The sequence below is a fragment of the Candidozyma pseudohaemuli genome (assembly GCF_003013735.1).
Source record: "Candidozyma pseudohaemuli strain B12108 chromosome Unknown scaffold00005, whole genome shotgun sequence".
Lineage (NCBI taxonomy): Eukaryota > Fungi > Ascomycota > Pichiomycetes > Serinales > Metschnikowiaceae > Candidozyma > Candidozyma pseudohaemuli.
The window spans coordinates 196,285-217,703 of NW_020194439.1; the positions used below are offsets into that span (position 1 = coordinate 196,285).

Sequence of the window (21,419 nt, forward strand, 5' to 3'; positions counted from 1 at the left end):
TGATATCAACGCGCCCTACAGGAATCTTCATACTGGAGGTAAACAGCACCACCATTTCATCCAAGACTGTATGGAGGTCGATCGACAGGCTCTACTAGAGCAAAAACGCCAAAGGCTCAATGAGCTTAAGCAGCGAAGATTGCAAAAGGAGAAGGAGGATGCAGAAAAGGCCCAGATCAAACAGGCCGAAGAGGAAGTCAAAGTCAAGAAGGTAGATTTTGCCGTGCAAGTTGGGGAATCTACGGAGATCTCCAGACCTCAAGTTGTGGCTAAACCCAGTCTGGTGATACGCTTTGACAAGGCAATTCAGGTTGAACCTGAGGTAGTTGAGGAGGAGATTGAGCCAGAGACTGAGGTTGAGAGTCCAGTGGTGGATGATTTGCCCAAGGAGGCGGAACCACTGAAGGAAGAGGTGATTAATGAGGCTCTAGAGAGCCAATTGGAAAGCCAACTTCACTTTCCCTTCTCGAAACTACGACTCGGCATCAAGGATAAACACGAACTTCGATCTGTGGGTGACTCGCCATTCACACAGAGTCACCTTTTAAGCGATTTTCTAGATCGGCCCATAAGGGAAATAAAGACGACACTGCAGTTTCCTGATCTCTTGCTCGTCGCGTATGGTCCACCCAAGTCTAAGAAGTCAGATCTCACCAACCCCTTGGGTTTGGCTATTGTCTTCAACGCATCCACGGAGTCGATTTTTCCCGAGTTTTTCCTACATTCTACTAGCATTATTACGACCATTGAGTTCGACAAGTCTGATGCATTCAGGATCATTGCTGGCATGGAGAACGGCCGTTTGGCGCTTTGGGACTTGACCAATGTCAAAAGCGATCAGCTCTCTGTGCTTCCCACCTTACAAACATCCACAGTTGCATCTTTTTTCGAAAAATCAAAGAAGGGCTTTGTTTATCATTCCAGCCCTATCATCCTGATAGAGCAGCCCGATATCAATACAGCGAGTCCGTCGATGGTGACGATCTGCGCAAATGGTGTCATCAACGTATGGTCCTTGAGCATTCTTGCATTTCCAAAACTTCCTTCAAAAACCATCCAGTTATCTTCGGGTGCCGGTGTTGATGTTACTTCCGTCCTCATGTCCTCAAATTACATGCTGTCCAATGATACCTCTCATCACGCTCCAGAGTTCAAGTTCCTCAATAACACCTACGTTGGCTCCGTCAATGGCGATACAATCAAACTCAAAAATAGCAAGGATGGCCAGCTTGTGGATCGGACATATTCATCTGCTGCTGCTGTATTGTCGATAGCGGAGACGTCATGGAAGCACAATCAGTCGGCATCCACTATTGTGCTTTCGTCCCATATGGACTGGACTCTCAAAATATGGCATCACACATCTCAATTGCCGCTTCATAGCATTTCCACCGGAAAGATTATAACCAAGATCCATGTGCGTCCCGGCCACGAATTTCAATTCGTCACACTCAACTCCTTTACTCCTCCTGAGGGATCATCATCAGTTGATTATTGGGATCTTAAAGTACGTTGTCTGGCACCTGTCTGTTCTGTGCCTCTTCCGTCAAATTTCGGAGCCGTTGCACTGGTGGCATTTGACAGCGAGGGATCAACCTTGACAATCGGGTCCAAAGCAGGTCAGTTAACTGTTTTGGCAATTGATCAAATACAGCTCGATACGGTTAACGAACAGAGAACAAACAGGAACATTGATGGAGGTGTCATGCAATATTTGGATTCTATTAACTTAGGTATGTAATGTTACAAGAATTTGGCGGCAAGGTTATCGAGCGGCCTGATGGTAATGTCTCCACCGATTTTCGTAGGCTCGGCTTGCTTTTGGTCAAGCGTAATGCAATTTTCGGTAGCAAGCACCAATGTCTCGAAGAAGCACTTGGTTGCCTCTCTACGCTTGCTGATTTCCACGGTGGTTTCTGATTTGTTCACTATCCCAAGAGGGGCCTCCTCGGGGTCCTTGAACTCAAGATCTCTGTTTATGATGTTGTCGAGTGACACAGTTGGCTCATCGAGAAAAGCGTTTCGAAGATGTTGAGCCACTTGCGTTGTGGTCTTGACGTTGCTTAAGGTACCGTCTTCTAGCAAATTATCATTGGCGTTAGCCTCATCGTTATCAGACTCAAGGCTCGGCAACGATAAATCGAAGTCTAGGTCATAATCCTCACTCTGTTGGTTGGTCTGACGTTGCTCCTCGGCAGAAAGTTGATCAGCACGCTGCGCCAATTCCTCGTCAATGTTCCAGATCTTTCTACGTTTGGCAACGCTTGGTCCGGCGAGTTCTTTAATGAGCTGCAACTTTTGTGCCGGGGTCAACTTGATAGTCAAATGTTCCTCTGAGAAATGTCCAAATGTCTGAAGGTGTTGTATACTTCTCAAGACCTCAGTTGGAAGACCACGCTCGAGATCCTCTGCTGAGTCAACAATCAATTTTCTTTTAGTGGTTTTAACAACACCGTCCTCGCTGACGCCGACGAGCCTGCGTCTTTGTCTGCTTTCAGTGGGTGCACTGTCCTGAGCTGCTTGCAACTCGGAGACAGTTTCTAATGGCTCGCCCAAGTCAAAGTCTAAAGGCTGCTCAGGAGCGGCTTTTGAGCCTATGTCGAGCAAGGACTGATCTGCATCAGGCATAGCGACCTGAGCATCTCTTCCCTGTTCGATAGAAGCGTCCATATCCATGCTCAAATCAAAATCTAAGTCAAAGTCCTGGTTTTCATCAACACCACGGCCGACCTCAATTGAACGGTCAAGGTCCATATCGTCTGTGTGGGCGTCAGCGCGACCCAACTGGTTTAGAAGTTCCGCTGGGTGGTCATCCAAATCCAAGTCATCCTGGTAGAGCAAATTCAAGTCGGTGACTTGATCCTGCAACATGATTCTGTTGATGTTGCTGAGTGTCGTTTGTTGAGGAGGCAAGTTCACTGTAGCAGCACTGGTACCCAAAGTAGCACCACTGGCAAACTTGAAAGAGTTCTTGAGCTTATACAAAACCTCGTTCACGTCATCCAAAAGGTATTTCGTCTTACGAGAGTAGATTCTCACAATACCCAATAGCAAATGACCGGAGAGACGTAATGTGATGGGCTGACTGGAGTCTTTGGAGGATGTTTGGATTGGCTGTTTAGCAATGTATTCTGATGAGCGCACAAGGTTCGTTTTGAGCAATTGTTGCTTGGATAGTTTCTTATCGTAATTGGATGCCAACCACACTTGAGCCAAGGGGCCCTGGCGTGTGAGTAAGTCTGTCATAAAGAAGGTGAAGTTGAAGAAGTATGTTTTGATGGTAGCGTACGCGTATCTGATGGGGTGAGTATGCAGGTCGCGCTGGATAGCTACAAGGGTTCACTGGAGGCAGCCAAAGTGATAATTTTTGAGAACAAGAAGATGTAGTGATTTTTTACATTCTTTTCTGCCTAATGCTGGTGGTAAGTGAAAAGTGGGTTTTTGAAAGACTCACTGGTTCAAAGGCTTGCGCAGATAAATGGCTACCAATATTGGCTGCGAATTGAACCCTCAGACAAAGAGCCATATAGAAACAACCCAACACACAAGACGATATAGATCTTGAAGACAGCAACGATTTATTTTTATGTTTTTAATATCATGGTAGGTTCACCGTTCAAAGCTTCGGCCATTCCTTAAACACCTTGGTTCCCCTCATTGCAACTATACCCTTCTCTTGTGCCTCATTATCTCACTTTGGACAATCAAAAAATTGAGGCACCGGGTAGCTGAAGAATCTTGGCTAGAAATGTAAAGATTGCCGCGGCCTCTGTGTCTCAGGTTCACCATAAAGCATCCCAGTATTTATTACACCAACCTGACATCTATAAATCCAAAGCAGTGGTTTTTTAAGTACATTGCTCAAAAAAATGTAAAAGTCGAGAAATGTCAGAATCTCTGAACTGCTGAACCTACACTTCGTCTGCGCTGGACCACCGCAATGGCTGCGAAAGAGCTGTACTGCCACACTGCCATACCAGCAATTTACAGTCAAACCACAAATTTAAAAACTTCCCTTTATCGCTAAGTCCCGTCTCGTTCCTTCACAAAACCACCTTTTCCCAAAAAAAAATATCAAACTTTCTTCTCCACCTGGACCTCCCCATTGTGGGTGCCGCAGTGGTGCACCAAAGCGAAGTGAGCACCTCTGGATCAGAGCAGCATGAACCTCGAAGCCCGTTTGAACGGCACGCTCAACGATGTGCTCCGAACGTCGGGGTATATTTTTGAAATCATCAACAACAACAAACGCCAGAGCAACCTTATCACCGGGCCGAACAACCAGCTAATACCGCCTCCCATCACAGCCCAGCTAGCAGCCAGCATTGCCCAGTTCGACCTGATTTTGGACGACACCGTCAGCAAATTCAACGATGCCCGCTGGTGTGTGGAGCAGATTGTGGAAAACAAGCAAAAGCAGGAGGAGCTCCGTTTGCAAGAGGAGGTGGAGAGAAAGAAGCGTTTGGAGGAACAGAAGAGGAGAGAGGAAGAGGAGCGCCAGCGGAAGGAGCAAGAAGAGGTGAAGCGCCGTGAAGAAGAGGAACGCAAGAAGAAGGAGGCCCAGGAGCAGGAGGAGAAAGCCAAGCAGGAGAGAGAACGGCTCGAGAAGGAGAGACAGGCCGAACAAGAACGGCAAGAGCGTGAGGAACAGGAAAGACAGGAGAAGGAACGCAGAGACAACTTGGGCGTTATGGAGCCTGGTTTCGACTTTGACATTGATTTGGACAAAGGGGCGCCTGGAATCCCCAACCCGTCCGATATCCTCTCCTCCATCAGCTACAAGGGCCCTGGCGGCGACAAGGCTGATGGCAAGGACAACGATCTTGGCTTGAATAGCATTTTGGGCGAGGGCCAGGACTTTGACGATTTGAACATGGACCTTTTGGGCCAAGACTTTGGAGGGTCTGGTATGGGTCAGGAGGAGGACTTCGATGTCGATAACTTCTTGAACCAGTTTGGCAATGATTAAGCGGGGGTTTTGCAAAATTGAGTGGATCTTTGAGAACCCATAATCATGTTTGTTTTAGGAGAAACCAACAAAAGAGGATCTACGAGGATCTCTGGAAATGATAGTCCTCGTTTCTTTCGATTCTCGAGCTGCTTCAGGGACTCTTGCACCGGTGCTACCCATGCAATTTTGAGATCCTCGGAACAAAGCTATTTATCTTATTTTCATTGCTTCAAATCAACTCGAGGAGTTGCTGACCATATTGGTACCCTACAGACTATCACTTCATTAGGTGTACCGACACCCAATAATCGCCGGCACAGCACTCCACAAGAACACTTCACATGGCCAATATCATTCTCAGGCTCCAATTGCCTAACCCCTGGCCTTGATATAATCGGGATTGCCTAAGGTTCGTTCAATGAACTCCTTTGCTCGAACCCCAGAACAGTCCCCAGAACGCAACCGTTCAGTCATTCATTTCCATTTCCATTTTCCCTAGATTGTTTTCGAGTATGCCATAACTTCTCTTGCTCGGCCTGTCCCCCATCCAGCTCCATTGGTAACTTTCGCAGCCATAAGGTGTTTCTGCGAAACCGGAATTTCTCGGACCCCACCGCAACAAGGACAACCTGGCCATAACAAATACACAGCACTGTCATTTCACAAACTGGATTCGGCTTCTTCTCTTTCATTTTTTAATTCCGCTTGCTTTGGCGGCACAATTCCTAACTGGCTCCACTGACCAATGAGAAGAACGCTCGCACCCGTCGTGCACGCACCCAAACCCACGCTCGGTCTGGCTTTTTCCAAACCAAATCCTCATACTCAGCTGTCCAACGTCTAACACTACAAACCAATCATGTTCAGACAGTCTTTGCGCCAGGTTGCCAGACAATCCACCAACGTTGTCAGAAGAACTTACGCTACCGAGGCCTCCGCCTCCGACGCCTTGAAGTTGTCCTTGGCTCTTCCACACCAGACCTTGTACTCTGAGTCTGAGGTCCAGCAGGTCAACTTGCCCTCCGTCAACGGTGACTTGGGTATCTTGGCTAACCACATTCCAATTGTTGAGCAGTTGAGACCTGGCTTGTTGGAGATCATCTCCAAGGGTGGTGAGACCGAGCAGTACTTTGTCTCTGGCGGTATTGCCCTTGTTCAGCCTGGCAACAAGTTGACCATCTCTGCCATTGAGGCTTTCAAGCCTGAGCAGTTTGATGTCAACGAGATCAAGTCCTTGATCGCTGACGCCCAGAAGAGAGCTGCTTCCTCTGACGAGGTTGTTGTCGCCGAGGCCAACATTGAGTTGGAGGTCCTCGAGGCTTTGCAGCATGTTGCCAAATAAGCACGCCGGTACGCCAGCGTTGCATGATGGGAATTGGGTCATGACTAGATAACAAAAACACAAACGAAATGAAGAATTACGTGTAGACATTTTTGAGGAAGGATGTTTGGAAGCTTGCCTTTTGTCTTTCGGGAGACAGTAGCGACAGTCCAAAACAATTCTCGATCTTTAGAACGACCTTTCTGAGCAATCACATCTAATTGAATCGGATCTCTAAATGAATCTGTTGATCAAGGTCCACTGAGTGCGATACTGATCAATTGTGCGTCGACACATACTTAAAAACTTTGCAAAAACAGCCATAGACAAACCCAGAGCTTCAATTTTGTATCCCTCCTAATTGACTCCTTAATCTATAGTTTTAGTGGCTCTGGGATGGCCCTTGATTACTCTGGTTGAAAAGTTGTTCACGTGACCGCACTAGTAAATTTTTTCGTGGATGTGAGCTCAAGCAGATCTTCAATACCACATAGATGTCCCACTTGACTGCCAAGGAGGCTTTCTCAAAGCTTCCCCAGAAGCTCCATAACTTCTTCATAAAGTTCCCACCTAGACCTTTTGCACAATATGCAGAGAAGCCATCCACAATCAAAGACCCAACCATGAATCCATTCTTGCCTAACAAGAATCCAGAGACCGGTCGCTGGCACGGAGCCAAGTACTCCTTGAGAAGATCAGCAGACCTCATCAAGATGGCCAGAAAGTTCGGTATCCAGGATCTCCTTCCTCCTCTTCCTAACAAGAAGTTCTACGAAGACAAGTACAACCAGAAGAACTGGATGAGAGGTATCTTGAGACAGAAGGGCCAGAAGTGGGAGCGTACTTTGCCTGAGAAGCTTGAGGCCAGAAAGAAGGCTATTGAGGACATGGACAACATCATTCTCGAAGCCAGACCAACGTATAGAAAGCGTCTTGCAAAGAGGGAGAAGAACAAGAGAACGTGGTTTTAATCATATTTGGGACATGTACATAGGAACAATTTCAATGGAAGCGGCTGTAGATTTAGGGAGTAATGGGTTTGATATGGACTAATACTTTAACGGATATTGGTTGGTGGATTCGATTATCAGAAACAGTATTCTTTTGGGACAAGGGTGTATAATTCAAAAAGTGTTTGCTCACCACGAAATGAACCATTTTCTACTTGAACGATCAATAAAGTCAAAAGAAGTACTCTGTCACTCCACCGCTGATCTTACACCACAGCCCGATGAGTTCACCTCCAAACTAATAAACCACTCGACGTGGCCCTACATCCAATTCCTCCATTATTTATTATCGACATTACTGTCTCATCTATAATACACTAAAATGCACGCTTGCCGCCTGCTCTTCTGAAAGGCTTCTTTGTGGTCTGTTTTCCTGGTCCAGCTCCTGGTCCCTTTGGCTTGAGCACGCTTTTCGCAAGCAAGCTGTCAATATTTAGATCGTCAGGTAGCAAAACTTGTCTGATTTGGTTGCCCCTGATATTTATGAACGGCATGAGTTGTGGGTCCTGATGGGGTTGTATAAGTTTGATGTTCTTCATGGTGATGTTCATCGAAGGGTTGACTGTAAGCACCTGTCCGTTTACGGAGTTACCGTTTTTGAGTTCCACGGTCACAGGCTGATTTGTTGCCAGCGGCAAGTTCATTAAAAACCGAACCAATTTCATCTTAAACTAGACAAGTGCTTTCTGATAGAGACCATTTAGTTGAAGAGGTGCGTAAGTTACACCCGTGCACCGCAGCATATTTCCTCGCCTGACTTAAACCCAGTCTTTACCTTCTTAGCATCATGGCAGGCTTAGGCGATAGAATTGCGGCGATCCCGCCCGTGACAAGGTTCTTGTCTATTTGCACATTTCTAACGTGCCTTTTGTGTTCATTGGAGCTTTTGGCTGTGGATGATTTTGCCATTTCTTATGGCTTGGTGCACACCCTTCTAAGCGAGGCGTGGAACCTGACAGGGTCTGTTTGGAACAAGGTTCAAGCATGGGGCTTTGTTTTCCTCCAGAGCTACCGTCTCTTCACGTCATTCTTTATACCCCTTGGGTTCTTGACCCGCAATGGTTTCATGTGCCTTGCAGAAATGTACTTCTTGTACAACTTCTCCCAGCATTTGGAGTCCAAGCTGGGCAAGTTTCGTGGAAACTTCCCTGATTACGTCTGGTGCATTTTGGTTTGCGGGTTCTTTATCAATTTGCTTTCTTTGATCTCACAGAGAGTTGAATTGATTGCTTTCTCGTCTCACCACTCCATGCTCAACGGTTGCATCACCTACCTTTGGCTGAGATCATACAAGGATTTGCAGATCCAGTACCAGGGCTTGTTTTTGCTCAAGGCTTACTACGTGCCCATGATGTCTTTGATGATTCACATGGTCTCGGGCAAAGAATACTTTGTTTGTGAGTTGATTGGTATCGTTGCAGGGTACTTTTACCAATCCATTCAGAGTGACACCTTGCCATTCTACAATCTTGTTCCCGGCGTCTACGGAGCTTTTGATCCACTGCACAAGAGAGGCCGCAAGGTGGGCTTTGAGAAGTCTGCGGAAGAAAGCAGTTTCCCAGACGCCATCTTTGACTTGGGGTACCTCAAGGCGCCAAAGTGGCTTTACAGAATTATAAGTTACCCTTACGATACCAGTGAACGTGTCACTGCGTTCAAAAAGCAGACGAGGCGTGTTGTGACCTCAATGAGCGGGCCTGAGGAAAGCAGGGCCCATACCACTGGTTTCAATGCCTTCCAGGGCCGTGGACACCGTCTCGGCTCTTAGAGCATAATATTAGACGAGCTGAGCTGTGACAGGTTAGTGGCTGGAGGGTTTTTGAGGTCCGTTGCAAAAATATATAGTGATACATGGTATGAGTTTGATTGAGCGCCGTGAGGTCAAATTCGACGTGTAGAGGATATTCAGCCGAGACAGCATCACATGTCAAGTTTGCCAATGAACTGTCGTTGACTTACACTTTGAGTTGAAGGCTTCATCTGCTCGTGGGTCAATTGAGCAAGCAACCATAAATAATATTGGCACAATAGGTGCAATACGGCGTCAAGGATAAGGTTCCATGGATCTTGAATACCAAAACTGAAACCACATCCTCATTTTACAAACTTAAATTAAATTCCTCTTCGCCGTTTTTTGTAGACCAATCATGTTCTCCTAACCGTTGCCGAATATAAGACAGGCTGCTCTGATGCAAGATAAGCGCATGCAATGCTACAGAATCCAATCAAGCTGCATTGGATGAAAGGTATATTATTTAATCAGCATCCACTAGCAACAATTCAATTTGAACTTTTCATCACTCAATTATGTAAGTGCATGGATCGTCACTATCAAGACTCTGACGTCATTATGATCCCGTACTTCCGAGAAGCCACAACAATGTATACCGTAAACGCAAATGACCCACCAAGCAACATTCATCAAATACTCTACTTGGTCAATTCTTCAAAATATAATTCACTGACCTCTTACTTCCCCTCAATTGCTTTTTCATAGACCCCATGGTCGTCTACCATCTACTGGAATGTTTCGCACAACTGCATCGCCAAATAAGCTACCACTTTTATTAACCATCAATTCATGTCTGAAAGGACTTCACGGACTCCGCTGAAGACAAGGCGTCAAGGTTCGACTGAAGATGCTGAGAGACCTCCGAATCATCCGTCGATGAGCAATTTGTCATTACCCTCTCCTCTGTTGAAGGCAAGAGGAAAGCTCAAGAAGACTAAACTGAGACCTCAATTCAGACGCGGCCAGCTGATTTCCAGCAACCAGAAGTTGGTGTTCTCGGTTGATGACGATATCCACGATGAAATTGACGACGATGCCGAGGACATCCTGCCTCAGGACAAGAAGTACCTCGAGGGTTATCACGATGCTATCAAGAAGTTGTACTCGAGGAAGAAGTCATTGGTTGATGAGGACACAGAGATGGCGGTCACGCTTCCAAGGCACGCTGATCTGTCTCTGCTGGCGGTGGCTACTCCAGTGACTGCTACGGTGACTTCTCAGGATGAGGGCCTGGGTGAGGAAGGCGGTAATGAGGATCTATTGGAGGCTGAAGACGGTGAATCGGTCCACTCGTGCTCCTCTGTTGAATCCCTCAACTTGAAGGACAGACAAGATGCCATCAATTCCACCCACCCGTTCGGTATCAAGATCTGGAAGCCTTCTATTTATAAGAAGAACCGTTCCGTTGAGGCCCGTGCTGACGAGGATATTCATGACTTCGATCCACGCAAACCAACAGGAAAGATCCATTGGGGCGTACACGTCTCCAACTTGCTCTGGAGTCTCACTTTTGGTCTTTTCTTGTTCTTGCTTTGTCAATTTGGTGCATTGATGGTCTTCGTGCTTTCCGGATTTGCATGGGACAAAAAGTCCCGCCCCTATGTGCGGAGTTTTGTCAACTTGGGCTACTACTGGCTCTATCCCTTTGGCAAGTTTGTGTTGCTCAACAAGGACAAGAACTACTTGGACGAGGATGAGTTGGACGGACGGTCTATCTCTGAATTCCATAAGTGGAGGCTTCAAGAAGAGGGTCGTTTGTTTTTCGCTCCTCCCAGAAGGATGACTGGCACTACCTCTGAAGCGAAGCCTTTGCTCAAGGACCATAAGGGAAGACCCTGGACTGCTGCATACTCTTCTTTGGGTGATGGCGCAACATCAAGCGATGCTCAGAACGCTGCTGAAACACAAGATAACGCCGTTGATGATGAAGATTACAACGACGATAATGACGACAATGGAGAGACTGACTCCGGTGATTCCGAACCAACCGACATCAAGAGACGTCTTTTTGGCCGTGGTGCCTGGTCCTCTGGAAGATTCGTCTTTTATGTGTTCTTCTACTTCATCATGCAGCCGATCTTATACTTGATTTCGCTTTTGTCGTGGATCTTCGTCTTCACTATTCCAATCGCCAATCTTACTCTTATCATGTGTGATCACTTGAGAAGAAGACCATTGGCCTTGCATTATGAAAGAGAGAAGCTGTACTACAAGAAAATCAACGACCCAAAAACGAAGAAGCTTTACAAGAACCAGTCCATTATCCTTTGTACCTACAGATGCTGTGGTTTACATTACTACAAATACACCATCGATGGTACAAACATTTTCTTCATCAATTTGTTGGCTGTCGTCGTGTTTGTCATTGTTGACTTCTTTTTGCTCAAGGAAAGCTTGGGCTGGCAGGAGTGGTACACCAACTCCTCCTTTTTGTTCAGCATGTGTTTGTTTTCCATCATCCCATTGGCCTATTTCATCGGACAGGCTGTTGCTTCTATTTCTGCACAATCTTCCATGGGTGTTGGTGCTGTTATCAACGCATTCTTCTCGACAATTGTTGAGATTTTCTTATACTGTGTTGCATTGAACCAGCTGAAGGGCAAATTGGTTGAGGGCTCAATGATTGGATCGATTCTAGCAGGTGTCTTACTTTTGCCCGGCTTATCTATGTGTGGAGGTGCTATCAAGAGAAAGACTCAAAGATACAATCCACGTTCTGCGGGTGTATCCTCGACCATGCTTCTTTACGCCATGCTTACGATGTTCACGCCATCCCTCTTCTACCAATTGTATGGCTCTTACGAGATCAAATGCAAGAAGTGTGACTTTGAGACTACCACTCCACTTCCTGATGATTGTACAAAATGCCGCTTTATCCAGCCAACTTTTGCTCTCGACAAACTTTACTACGAGTTGCTTCGTCCATTTTCTGTGTTGGTGGCCTGTGCTTTGTTCCTCGCTTACATTTGTGGATTGTATTTCACTTTGAGAACACATGCTTCTCTCATTTGGGCAACGAACTCCCACGAGCCACATACCGGCAGAAAGGAAGAAGATAATGTGAGGTCTCCAAGTGTTGTCAGCTTGGATCAGGTCCAAAACTTGAACAAAACTCGCTTGGCTGATGCTTCGAAAGCACCTGGAGTCGGGGCAACCACTCCCGACTTGAACCAAAAGGTGAAATTTACGAAGGATGCTCCACCTGCAAGAGATGAGCACCACGAGCATCATCACGAGGAGGAAGCCGGTGGCCATGATGCGCCTAACTGGTCGAGAAACAAGTCTACCATAATTTTGCTTGGAGCCACCTTACTTTATGCTATTATTGCTGAGATCTTGGTGGATAATGTCGATGAAGTGCTCGAAAGCTACCCAATCAACCCAAAGTTTTTGGGTCTCACCGTTTTTGCCTTGGTGCCAAATACCACTGAATTCGTGAATGCCATTTCTTTTGCTGTCGGAGGTAATGTTGCTTTGTCCATGGAGATTGGTAGTGCTTATGCATTGCAAGTGGTGTTGATCCAAATCCCATCTTTGGTAATATACTCTATTATCAAACAGTTCACTAATGTCGAGAACATATTTTCCTTGATTTTCCCCAGGTGGGACATCATGGCAACACTCATCTCGATCTATCTATTCACTTACGTCTATGCTGAAGGTAAGTCCAACTACTTCAAGGGCGTTATTTTGTGTTTGATTTACGGCGTTGTCCTTGTGGGTTTCTACTTAGATGATAAAATCGCAGAGCTTGACGACGGCTACAAAGGCAGTCCATCGCCCGGAGCGACTGGATTTGGTTTTTAAAGTGCGTGCATCGCATATACATCTATCTAAACCTGTTAGGATGTCTCGACAAGGTAAACTCTAGCTTCGTATGGGGACAAGATGTTGGAGTCAGCGGATTCGACGTTAGAGAGAATGAGCGACAAGTCGCCTTCGACCAACTTCTCAAATTTCACCTCCTCGGAAGTAAAGTTCAATACCACATAGGCGGTATCCTTGTTTTGAGTCTTTGTATAGGAGAAAGTTTTTTGGTTATCAATGTCCAAGACGTTGAGCTTGCCGTAGATCAAGAGGTCCTTGTGCTCTTTTCTCACAGTCAAGGCTTTCTTCCAGAAGTTGAACAAAGAGTTATCATCGTTGACTTGAGAGGCAGCATTGACCTCCTTGTAGTTGTCATTGACTCTCATCCATGGCTTGCCAGTAGAGAAGCCGGCATTCTCAGAATCATCCCATTGAACTGGAGTTCTGGCATTGTCTCTAGCCAACAAGTTGATGGTGTCGAGAAGCTTTTCCAATGCCTCCTTATCATCTGGATGAGCCTTCTTGAACTGTTTGTAGTAGTTGATCGAATTGATGTCCAAGTACTCATCGATGGACCACGATCTAGGAACATTGGTCATGCCAAATTCCTGACCCTGGTAAATGAACAAAGTACCGGTCAAGGTGGCCTGCAAAGCAGCCAACATCTTTCCAGACTTGAATCTGTACTTTGGAGAGTCGTCACCAAAACGAGTGATGGATCTAGGTTGATCGTGGTTCTCAGTGAAGACAGTGGACCAGGCATCAGTGCCCTCGAGGAAAGAGCTCATGTTGATCACAGACTGCTTGAAGTCCTTGAGTGTGAACCCCTTGTAACGGAATCTGTCCTCGGGAACAGAACCGGTCTCGACGACGTCAAACAAGAACATCATGTTCATCTCCTTCTCCTTGGCAGAGACATACTTCAAAGCATCTTCACGGGTAGAGTGGCCAACTTCACCCACAGTCATGGCATCGTACTTGGAGGTGACTTTAGCGAACATCTCTTTGTGGAATTCGTGAATTCTTGGACCAGACTGGTGGAACTCCTTACATGGTTGGAACTCCGAGTCTGGGAACACGATTGGGGCGTCTGGGAACAGCTGAACCTTGGAGTACATACCAGCAGTGTCAATTCTGAAACCATCGATACCCTTCTTGAACCAAAATGAGAGCGCAGAGTCGTAGATGGCATTTCTGGTCTCTTCATTCTCCCAATTCAAGTCAGGCTGGGACTCGGCAAAAAGGTGCAAGTAGTACTCGTCAGTCTGTTCATCGTACTTCCAGGCAGAACCGGAGAAGTAGGAACCCCAATTGTTAGGAGGGTGTCTGTTACCCTGCTCGTCGATTCTAGGAGGCTTCCAAATGTACCAGTCACGCTTTGGGTTGGTCTTCGAGGATCTGGACTCCTCGAACCACTTGTGCTGATCAGAAGTGTGGTTGATAACCAAGTCAAGCACCAACCTCATACCACGAGAGTGAACTTCGGAGATCAAAGTGTCCATGTCCTCGAGGGTACCGTATTTGGGGTAGACGTTCTCGTAATCAGAGATATCGTAACCCATGTCATCCTGAGGAGAGTCGTACATGGGTGACAACCAAATGATGTCGACTCCCAAGTTCTTGACATAGTCCAACTTGGAGATGATACCGGGGATATCACCAACGCCATCTCCGTTGGAGTCTTTGTATGAAGCAGGCCAGATTTGGTAAATAGAGGCTTCTTTCCACCAGGTGTAGTTAACAGTCATTGTTGGATGAAAAACTCCAGGGAAACTGTCCAGTTATATATGCCAGGGTGGGGGCGGGGGATTACCCCGGATTCGCGAGATCCCCCAAGAATTGTGTGAAACTTTGCGAGTTATTGCGTTGTTCCGGCGGGGCAGCGCATAGTGGGTAGGATATTTTTGAGAGTTTTTCCGAAATCAAGAAAAGTCCGCTCTCCGGGGTGCATGAGAGTGGGGGGGTGGCCAACAAAATCAGAATGTGTTCGGCCAAAATGACGTCAAAGGGGTGTTGGTAAAAACAAAAAGCTTCCTTATGTGTAGTGCAGCAAGAGAGTGGAATTTTGCTTGCTATGGCTTTGAACTGGATTTTTCATTGTCGCTCAAATGTTTGCATCTTGTGTAGATATGCAAAAACTATTTGAGATTCGTAAATTGTGCGCTCAAACGCCGCAAAATCGGATTTCGCAGCCACCTTCGAAATGCCACCCATGTTCTTAATTCAGTGAATCCAGGTCTGAGATTCAAATTTATATACTTTCACGAAGCCAGCGTTCAGTGTTATACATTCACGGTCGATTACGTTGTTCAGATTGATCTGTAGCACTCGCCTGACATGGAGAGAAGTACAAAAACAGGTCCATCATAATTACCTAATACGTCGAGAATTTTATTCTATGCTTCAATGAGAGCTCAAAGAGAGCTCATACATTTTCACCAAAACTTGGCCTCATCGATGACTCGTGTGTCTTTTGCATGTGGTCTGTACTGAGCATTCTACATGGAAGGTGCGCTGCGCTTGTACATTCGATAAACCACCAAAAGACAGCACAATAGGAAATAACAATCCTCTTAAACCTTACTCATCAATTCTCAACGATCACGCTTCAAACCTTCCCTTTTCTTCCAGAATTTTCATGCTGGCTGCGTGACGCTATTTACGCCTATACCTGCCATAGCCACACACAGTACAAGGCGGACCACAGTAATTCTCAGCACATGCTCGCCACCTCCAACAAATTTTTATACTGATCGTCAAAAAACAGTTAAGCTCCACCCATCCTCACTCAAGGGCTCATCTTCCCATTACCTGGTTGCTCCATCCATCTCGCTCCGGCGTATCATTTTAAACAGCTCCCCGTGTGTAATCCTTTTTACTCACCAGTTGTTTCCGAATAGTTCGTTCCACGACTATAAACATTTATTTTTCACGTTTATCCCTTTCATTTCCACAAATCCATACAGCGGCACGTTTGCATTAATCCTTTCAACTTATTGAATCCATTTTCCTTAGACCCTGTATTGGTCCCAAAAAAGTATAAAAAAATCAAAAAAATTGGCATAGTCCCATTATCATCATGAGTCGTCAATTCCCTTACTCGAGCGCCCCGCTTCGTACTGTCAAAGAGGTAAGTTTTATTTTCATTTTTTTCAACGTTTAAGATCACAATAATGCTAACATCAGGTTCAATTTGGTTTGTTATCTCCAGAGGAAGTGAGAGCTATCTCAGTAGCAAAAATAGAGTACCCCGAGACCATGGATCAGACAACTAAAAGACCGAGAGATGGCGGTCTTAATGATCCTAGGTTGGGTTCCATCGACAGAAACTTCAAGTGTCAGACATGCGGAGAAGATATGGCTGAGTGCCCGGGTCATTTTGGCCACATCGAGTTGGCCAAGCCCGTGTTCCACATTGGTTTCATTGCAAAAATTAAGAAAGTCTGCGAGTGTGTCTGTATGCACTGTGGTAAGCTTCTAGTCGATGACGCCAACCCCTTGATGGCTCAGGCTATCAGGATAAGAGACCCTAAGAAGAGATTCAATGCGGTGTGGAACGTCTGTAAGACAAAGATGGTCTGTGAAGCTGATGTCGTCAACGATGAAGGCCAGGTTACCTCCGGAAGAGGCGGCTGTGGTCACACACAACCTACTGTTCGTAGGGACGGTATGAAGTTGTGGGGAACATGGAAACAGAACAAACAGTTTGAAGAAAACGAACAGCCCGAGCGTCGTTTGTTGACCCCATCTGAGATTTTGAGTGTTTTCAGACACATCAGTGAAGAAGACTGTCAAAAGTTGGGTTTCAATGAAGACTACGCAAGACCAGAGTGGATGTTGATCACCGTTCTACCTGTTCCACCCCCACCTGTGAGACCCTCGATTGCTTTCAACGATACTGCTAGAGGTGAGGATGACTTGACATTTAAGTTGGCCGATATCATCAAAGCCAATATCAACGTTCAGCGACTCGAAATGGACGGTTCTCCTCAGCACGTCATCAGTGAGTTCGAAGCTCTTTTGCAGTTTCACGTTGCTACATACATGGACAACGATATCGCTGGTCAACCGCAGGCACTTCAAAAGACAGGTCGTCCAATCAAGTCTATCAGAGCCAGATTGAAGGGTAAAGAAGGTAGATTGAGAGGTAACTTGATGGGTAAACGTGTGGACTTTTCTGCTCGTACTGTCATTTCGGGTGATCCCAACCTTGACCTTGACCAGGTCGGTGTGCCCATTTCTATCGCGAGAACTTTAACTTACCCAGAGATCGTGACTCCTTACAATATCCATCGTTTGACCGAGTACGTGCGCAATGGTCCAAATGAGCATCCAGGTGCCAAGTACGTCATTCGTGATACCGGTGACCGTATTGATTTGAGATATAACAAAAGGGCTGGTGATATTGCCTTGCAGTATGGTTGGAAGGTTGAACGTCATTTGATGGATGATGACCCAGTTTTGTTCAACCGTCAGCCATCCTTGCACAAAATGTCCATGATGTCGCATAGAGTTAAGGTTATGCCTTACTCCACCTTTAGATTGAACTTGTCAGTCACTTCGCCATATAATGCCGATTTCGATGGTGACGAAATGAACTTGCACGTTCCACAATCGCCTGAAACCAGAGCTGAAATGTCTGAAATTTGTGCGGTTCCATTGCAAATTGTTTCGCCCCAATCGAATAAACCAGTGATGGGTATCGTGCAAGATACTCTTTGTGGTATTCGTAAGATGACTTTGAGAGACATCTTCATTGATTACGAGCAGGTGATGAATATGTTATACTGGATTCCTGATTGGGATGGAGTTATTCCTCCTCCCGCCGTCATGAAGCCTAAGCCTTTGTGGACTGGTAAACAGTTATTGTCCATGGCAATTCCAAAGGGTATCCACATGCAGAGATTTGATGATGGAAAGAACTTAATGAGTCCGAAGGACGCAGGCATTTTGATTGTTGATGGCCAAATTATATTTGGTGTTGTTGACAAGAAGACTGTGGGTGCCACAGCTGGTGGATTGATTCACACAGTTTTCAGAGAAAAGGGTCCTCAGGTATGTGCTCAGCTTTTCAGCTCCATTCAAAAAATTGTGAACTACTGGTTGTTGCACAACGGTTTCTCTATCGGTATTGGTGATACAATTGCTGATAAGGACACCATGAGAAACGTCACGACGACAATTGAGGATGCCAAGCTCAAGGTGCAAGAGATCATCCTCGATGCCCAACAAAATAGACTAGAGCCTGAACCAGGTATGACCTTGAGAGAGTCGTTCGAACACAATGTGTCCCGTGTGTTGAATCAAGCTCGTGATAGCGCCGGTCGTTCTGCTGAAATGAATTTGAAGGATCTTAACAACGTTAAGCAGATGGTCACATCTGGTTCAAAGGGTTCGTTTATTAACATTTCTCAAATGTCTGCTTGTGTGGGTCAACAGATTGTTGAAGGTAAGCGTATTCCTTTCGGTTTTGCCGATCGTACCTTGCCTCATTTCTCAAAGGATGATTATTCGCCCGAATCAAAGGGTTTCGTGGAGAACTCGTACTTGAGAGGTTTGACGCCGCAAGAGTTTTTCTTCCACGCTATGGCTGGTAGAGAGGGTCTTATTGATACTGCCGTGAAGACTGCAGAGACAGGTTATATTCAGCGTCGTTTGGTTAAGGCGTTGGAGGATATCATGGTTCACTATGACGGTACCACCAGAAACTCGTTGGGTGATGTTATTCAGTTCGTTTACGGTGAAGATGGTGTGGACGGTACTTCTGTGGAGAAACAGACTATTGACACTATTCCTGGTTCCGACGCTTCGTTCGAAAAACGTTACAGAATCGACCTCTTGGATCCAAGCACGTCAATCTCCGAGTCATTGTTGGAGTCTGGTAAGGACATCAAGGGTGACGTCAAGTTGCAAAAGGTGTTGGATCAGGAATACGATCAGTTGCTCAAGGACCGTAAGTACTTGAGAGAGATCTGTTTCACCAACGGTGACTACAACTGGCCTTTGCCCGTCAATTTGCGTCGTATCATCCAGAACGCTCAGCAAATCTTCCACAGTGGCCGCCAGAAGGCGTCTGACTTGAAGTTGAGTGAGATTGTTGAAGGCGTCCGTGATCTTTGTACTAAGGTCCACGTTGTTCGTGGTAAGGGTAAATTGGCTGAAGAGGCTCAAGAAAACGCCACCTTGCTTTTCCAGTGCTTGTTGCGTTCCAGATTAGCCGCTCGTCGTGTAATTGAAGAGTTCAAGTTGAGCAGAATTTCATTTGAATGGGTTATGGGTGAAATTGAAACCCAGTTCCAGAAGTCCATCGTCCATCCTGGTGAGATGGTTGGTGTTATTGCTGCACAGTCCATTGGTGAACCCGCTACTCAGATGACCTTGAACACTTTCCATTATGCTGGTGTGTCGTCTAAGAACGTTACATTGGGTGTTCCTCGTCTTAAGGAAATTCTTAATGTTGCTAAGAACATCAAGACCCCAGCCTTGACAGTTTACTTGGACCCAGATGTGGCAGCTGATATCGAGAAGGCCAAGGTCGTTCAATCTGCTATTGAACATACCACCTTGAAGAATGTTACCTCGGCAACTGAGATTTTCTACGACCCAGACCCTAGAAGTACTGTGATCGAGGAGGATTACGACACTGTCGAGGCCTACTTCGCCATTCCTGATGAGAAGGTTGAGGAAACCATCGATAACCAATCTCCATGGTTGCTTCGTCTTGAGCTTGACAGAGCTAAGATGTTGGACAAGCAATTGACAATGGCACAGGTTGCTGAAAAGATCTCTCAGAACTTTGGTGAAGATTTGTTCGTTATCTGGTCCGACGATACTGCTGAAAAGTTGATCATCCGTTGTCGTGTCATCCGCGATCCTAAGTTAGAGGAAGAAGGTGAACACGAAGAGGACCAAATCTTGAAGCGTGTCGAGGCTCACATGTTGGAGACCATTTCTTTGCGTGGTATCCCAGGTATCACAAGAGTGTTTATGATGCAGCACAAGATGAGTGTTCCAGATGAGAGTGGTGAATTCGTCCAAAAGCAAGAATGGGTTTTGGAAACCGATGGTGTCAATTTAGCAGAGGTGATGGCCGTTCCTGGTGTTGATTCTCACCGTACCTACTCGAACAATTTCATTGAAATTCTTTCTGTGTTGGGTATTGAGGCCACTCGTTCCGCATTGTACAAGGAAATTCTTAACGTTATTGCATTCGATGGTTCTTATGTCAACTACCGTCATATGGCTTTGTTGGTTGATGTTATGACATCTCGTGGTCATTTGATGGCAATTACTCGTCATGGTATTAACAGAGCTGAGACTGGTGCGTTGATGCGTTGTTCTTTCGAAGAGACAGTTGAAATTTTGTTGGAGGCTGGTGCCGCTGCAGAACTTGATGATTGCCGTGGTATTTCTGAGAACGTCATTTTGGGCCAGATGCCTCCATTGGGTACTGGTGCATTTGACTGTATGGTGGATGACAAATTGTTGCAACAGGCTGGTCCAAACGGTGGTGTTCCCGTCGCTGCTCTGACCGGAGCATACGCTGATGACGGTGGTGCTACTCCTTACAGAGAATATGATATGGAGGATGACAAGATCCAGTTTGAAGAAGGCGCAGGTTTCTCGCCAATTCATACTGCGAACACTTCTGAAGGTGTTGGTTCGCTCACCTCATACGGTGGACAGCCATCTGTGTCACCAACCTCACCATTCTCTTATGGTGCCTCTTCGCCAGGCTATGGTGCTTCGTCTCCTGGATACGGTGGTACGTCCCCAACTTACTCACCAACATCCCCAAGTTACTCGCCAACGTCACCAAGCTACTCGCCTACATCTCCATCCTACTCGCCAACTTCGCCATCATACTCACCAACATCTCCATCTTATTCACCAACTTCGCCAAGCTACTCGCCAACTTCGCCAAGTTACTCACCAACTTCGCCATCGTACTCACCAACGTCGCCTAGTTACTCGCCAACTTCGCCTAGTTACTCACCAACTTCGCCAAGTTACTCACCAACTTCACCAAGTTACTCACCAACTTCGCCTTCGTACTCACCTACGTCGCCAAGTTACTCACCAACATCTCCATCATACTCGCCAACTTCGCCAAGTTACTCGCCAACTTCGCCATCGTACTCGCCTACGTCGCCTAGTTACTCGCCAACTTCGCCAAGTTACTCACCCACATCACCTCAGTACTCGCCTACGTCGCCACAGTACTCACCTACATCACCGCAATACTCGCCTACGTCGCCACAGTATTCGCCAACTTCGCCACAGTATTCGCCAACTTCACCCCAATATTCGCCTACTTCACCTCAGTACTCCCCAGGTTCTCCATCATACTCACCTGGTTCCCCACTGTACGCTGAAAGCAAGAAGGAGGATAAAAAGAAGGACTGAATGGGTTGAAGTCCACTTGTATTTAACATGGCACTTGTATTATCAGATTAACCGTCATCATAGAATGTTTCGGGATTTAAGAATAGACAGGAAATTGAAAAACTTGTAGATAGTATTCAGTGCACAGTAGTA

General features: G+C 46.2%; 10 protein-coding genes across 10 annotated transcripts; 7 read left to right on the forward strand and 3 right to left on the reverse strand.

Annotated features, from left to right (window-relative positions):
- Positions 1-70: 70 nt before the first annotated feature.
- C7M61_002539 (uncharacterized protein) lies at positions 71-1,695 on the forward strand (the record flags this gene model as incomplete). Its single annotated transcript, XM_024857910.1, has 2 exons — positions 71-1,507; positions 1,687-1,695. The coding sequence occupies 2 exons, from the start codon at positions 71-73 to the stop codon at positions 1,693-1,695; spliced, it is 1,446 nt and encodes a 481-aa protein (XP_024713836.1).
- A 48-nt stretch (positions 1,696-1,743) lies between these two features.
- MCD1 (kleisin alpha) lies at positions 1,744-3,246 on the reverse strand (the record flags this gene model as incomplete). Its single annotated transcript, XM_024857911.1, has 1 exon — positions 1,744-3,246. The coding sequence occupies one exon, from the start codon at positions 3,244-3,246 to the stop codon at positions 1,744-1,746; it is 1,503 nt and encodes a 500-aa protein (XP_024713837.1).
- Positions 3,247-4,162: 916 nt separating this feature from the next.
- CTA26 (Cta26p) lies at positions 4,163-4,969 on the forward strand (the record flags this gene model as incomplete). Its single annotated transcript, XM_024857912.1, has 1 exon — positions 4,163-4,969. One exon carries the CDS (start codon positions 4,163-4,165, stop codon positions 4,967-4,969), a length of 807 nt encoding a protein of 268 aa, XP_024713838.1.
- An 841-nt stretch (positions 4,970-5,810) lies between these two features.
- ATP16 (F1F0 ATP synthase subunit delta) lies at positions 5,811-6,293 on the forward strand (the record flags this gene model as incomplete). The annotated part of the gene is made up of 1 exon (XM_024857913.1): positions 5,811-6,293. One exon carries the CDS (start codon positions 5,811-5,813, stop codon positions 6,291-6,293), a length of 483 nt encoding a protein of 160 aa, XP_024713839.1.
- A 473-nt stretch (positions 6,294-6,766) lies between these two features.
- On the forward strand, positions 6,767-7,243 carry C7M61_002543 (mitochondrial 54S ribosomal protein mL59; the record flags this gene model as incomplete). Its single annotated transcript, XM_024857914.1, has 1 exon — positions 6,767-7,243. One exon carries the CDS (start codon positions 6,767-6,769, stop codon positions 7,241-7,243), a length of 477 nt encoding a protein of 158 aa, XP_024713840.1.
- Positions 7,244-7,599: 356 nt separating this feature from the next.
- On the reverse strand, positions 7,600-7,926 carry C7M61_002544 (mRNA splicing protein; the record flags this gene model as incomplete). The annotated part of the gene is made up of 1 exon (XM_024857915.1): positions 7,600-7,926. One exon carries the CDS (start codon positions 7,924-7,926, stop codon positions 7,600-7,602), a length of 327 nt encoding a protein of 108 aa, XP_024713841.1.
- Positions 7,927-8,069: 143 nt separating this feature from the next.
- C7M61_002545 (uncharacterized protein) lies at positions 8,070-9,050 on the forward strand (the record flags this gene model as incomplete). Its single annotated transcript, XM_024857916.1, has 1 exon — positions 8,070-9,050. One exon carries the CDS (start codon positions 8,070-8,072, stop codon positions 9,048-9,050), a length of 981 nt encoding a protein of 326 aa, XP_024713842.1.
- Positions 9,051-9,863: 813 nt separating this feature from the next.
- Positions 9,864-12,881, forward strand: C7M61_002546 (uncharacterized protein; the record flags this gene model as incomplete). Its single annotated transcript, XM_024857917.1, has 1 exon — positions 9,864-12,881. The coding sequence occupies one exon, from the start codon at positions 9,864-9,866 to the stop codon at positions 12,879-12,881; it is 3,018 nt and encodes a 1,005-aa protein (XP_024713843.1).
- Positions 12,882-12,916: 35 nt separating this feature from the next.
- Positions 12,917-14,629, reverse strand: MAL2 (oligo-1,6-glucosidase IMA1; the record flags this gene model as incomplete). The annotated part of the gene is made up of 1 exon (XM_024857918.1): positions 12,917-14,629. One exon carries the CDS (start codon positions 14,627-14,629, stop codon positions 12,917-12,919), a length of 1,713 nt encoding a protein of 570 aa, XP_024713844.1.
- A 1,510-nt stretch (positions 14,630-16,139) lies between these two features.
- Positions 16,140-21,287, forward strand: RPO21 (DNA-directed RNA polymerase II subunit RPB1; the record flags this gene model as incomplete). Its single annotated transcript, XM_024857919.1, has 4 exons — positions 16,140-20,573; positions 20,681-20,827; positions 20,870-21,028; positions 21,081-21,287. The coding sequence occupies 4 exons, from the start codon at positions 16,140-16,142 to the stop codon at positions 21,285-21,287; spliced, it is 4,947 nt and encodes a 1,648-aa protein (XP_024713845.1).
- Positions 21,288-21,419: the final 132 nt, after the last annotated feature.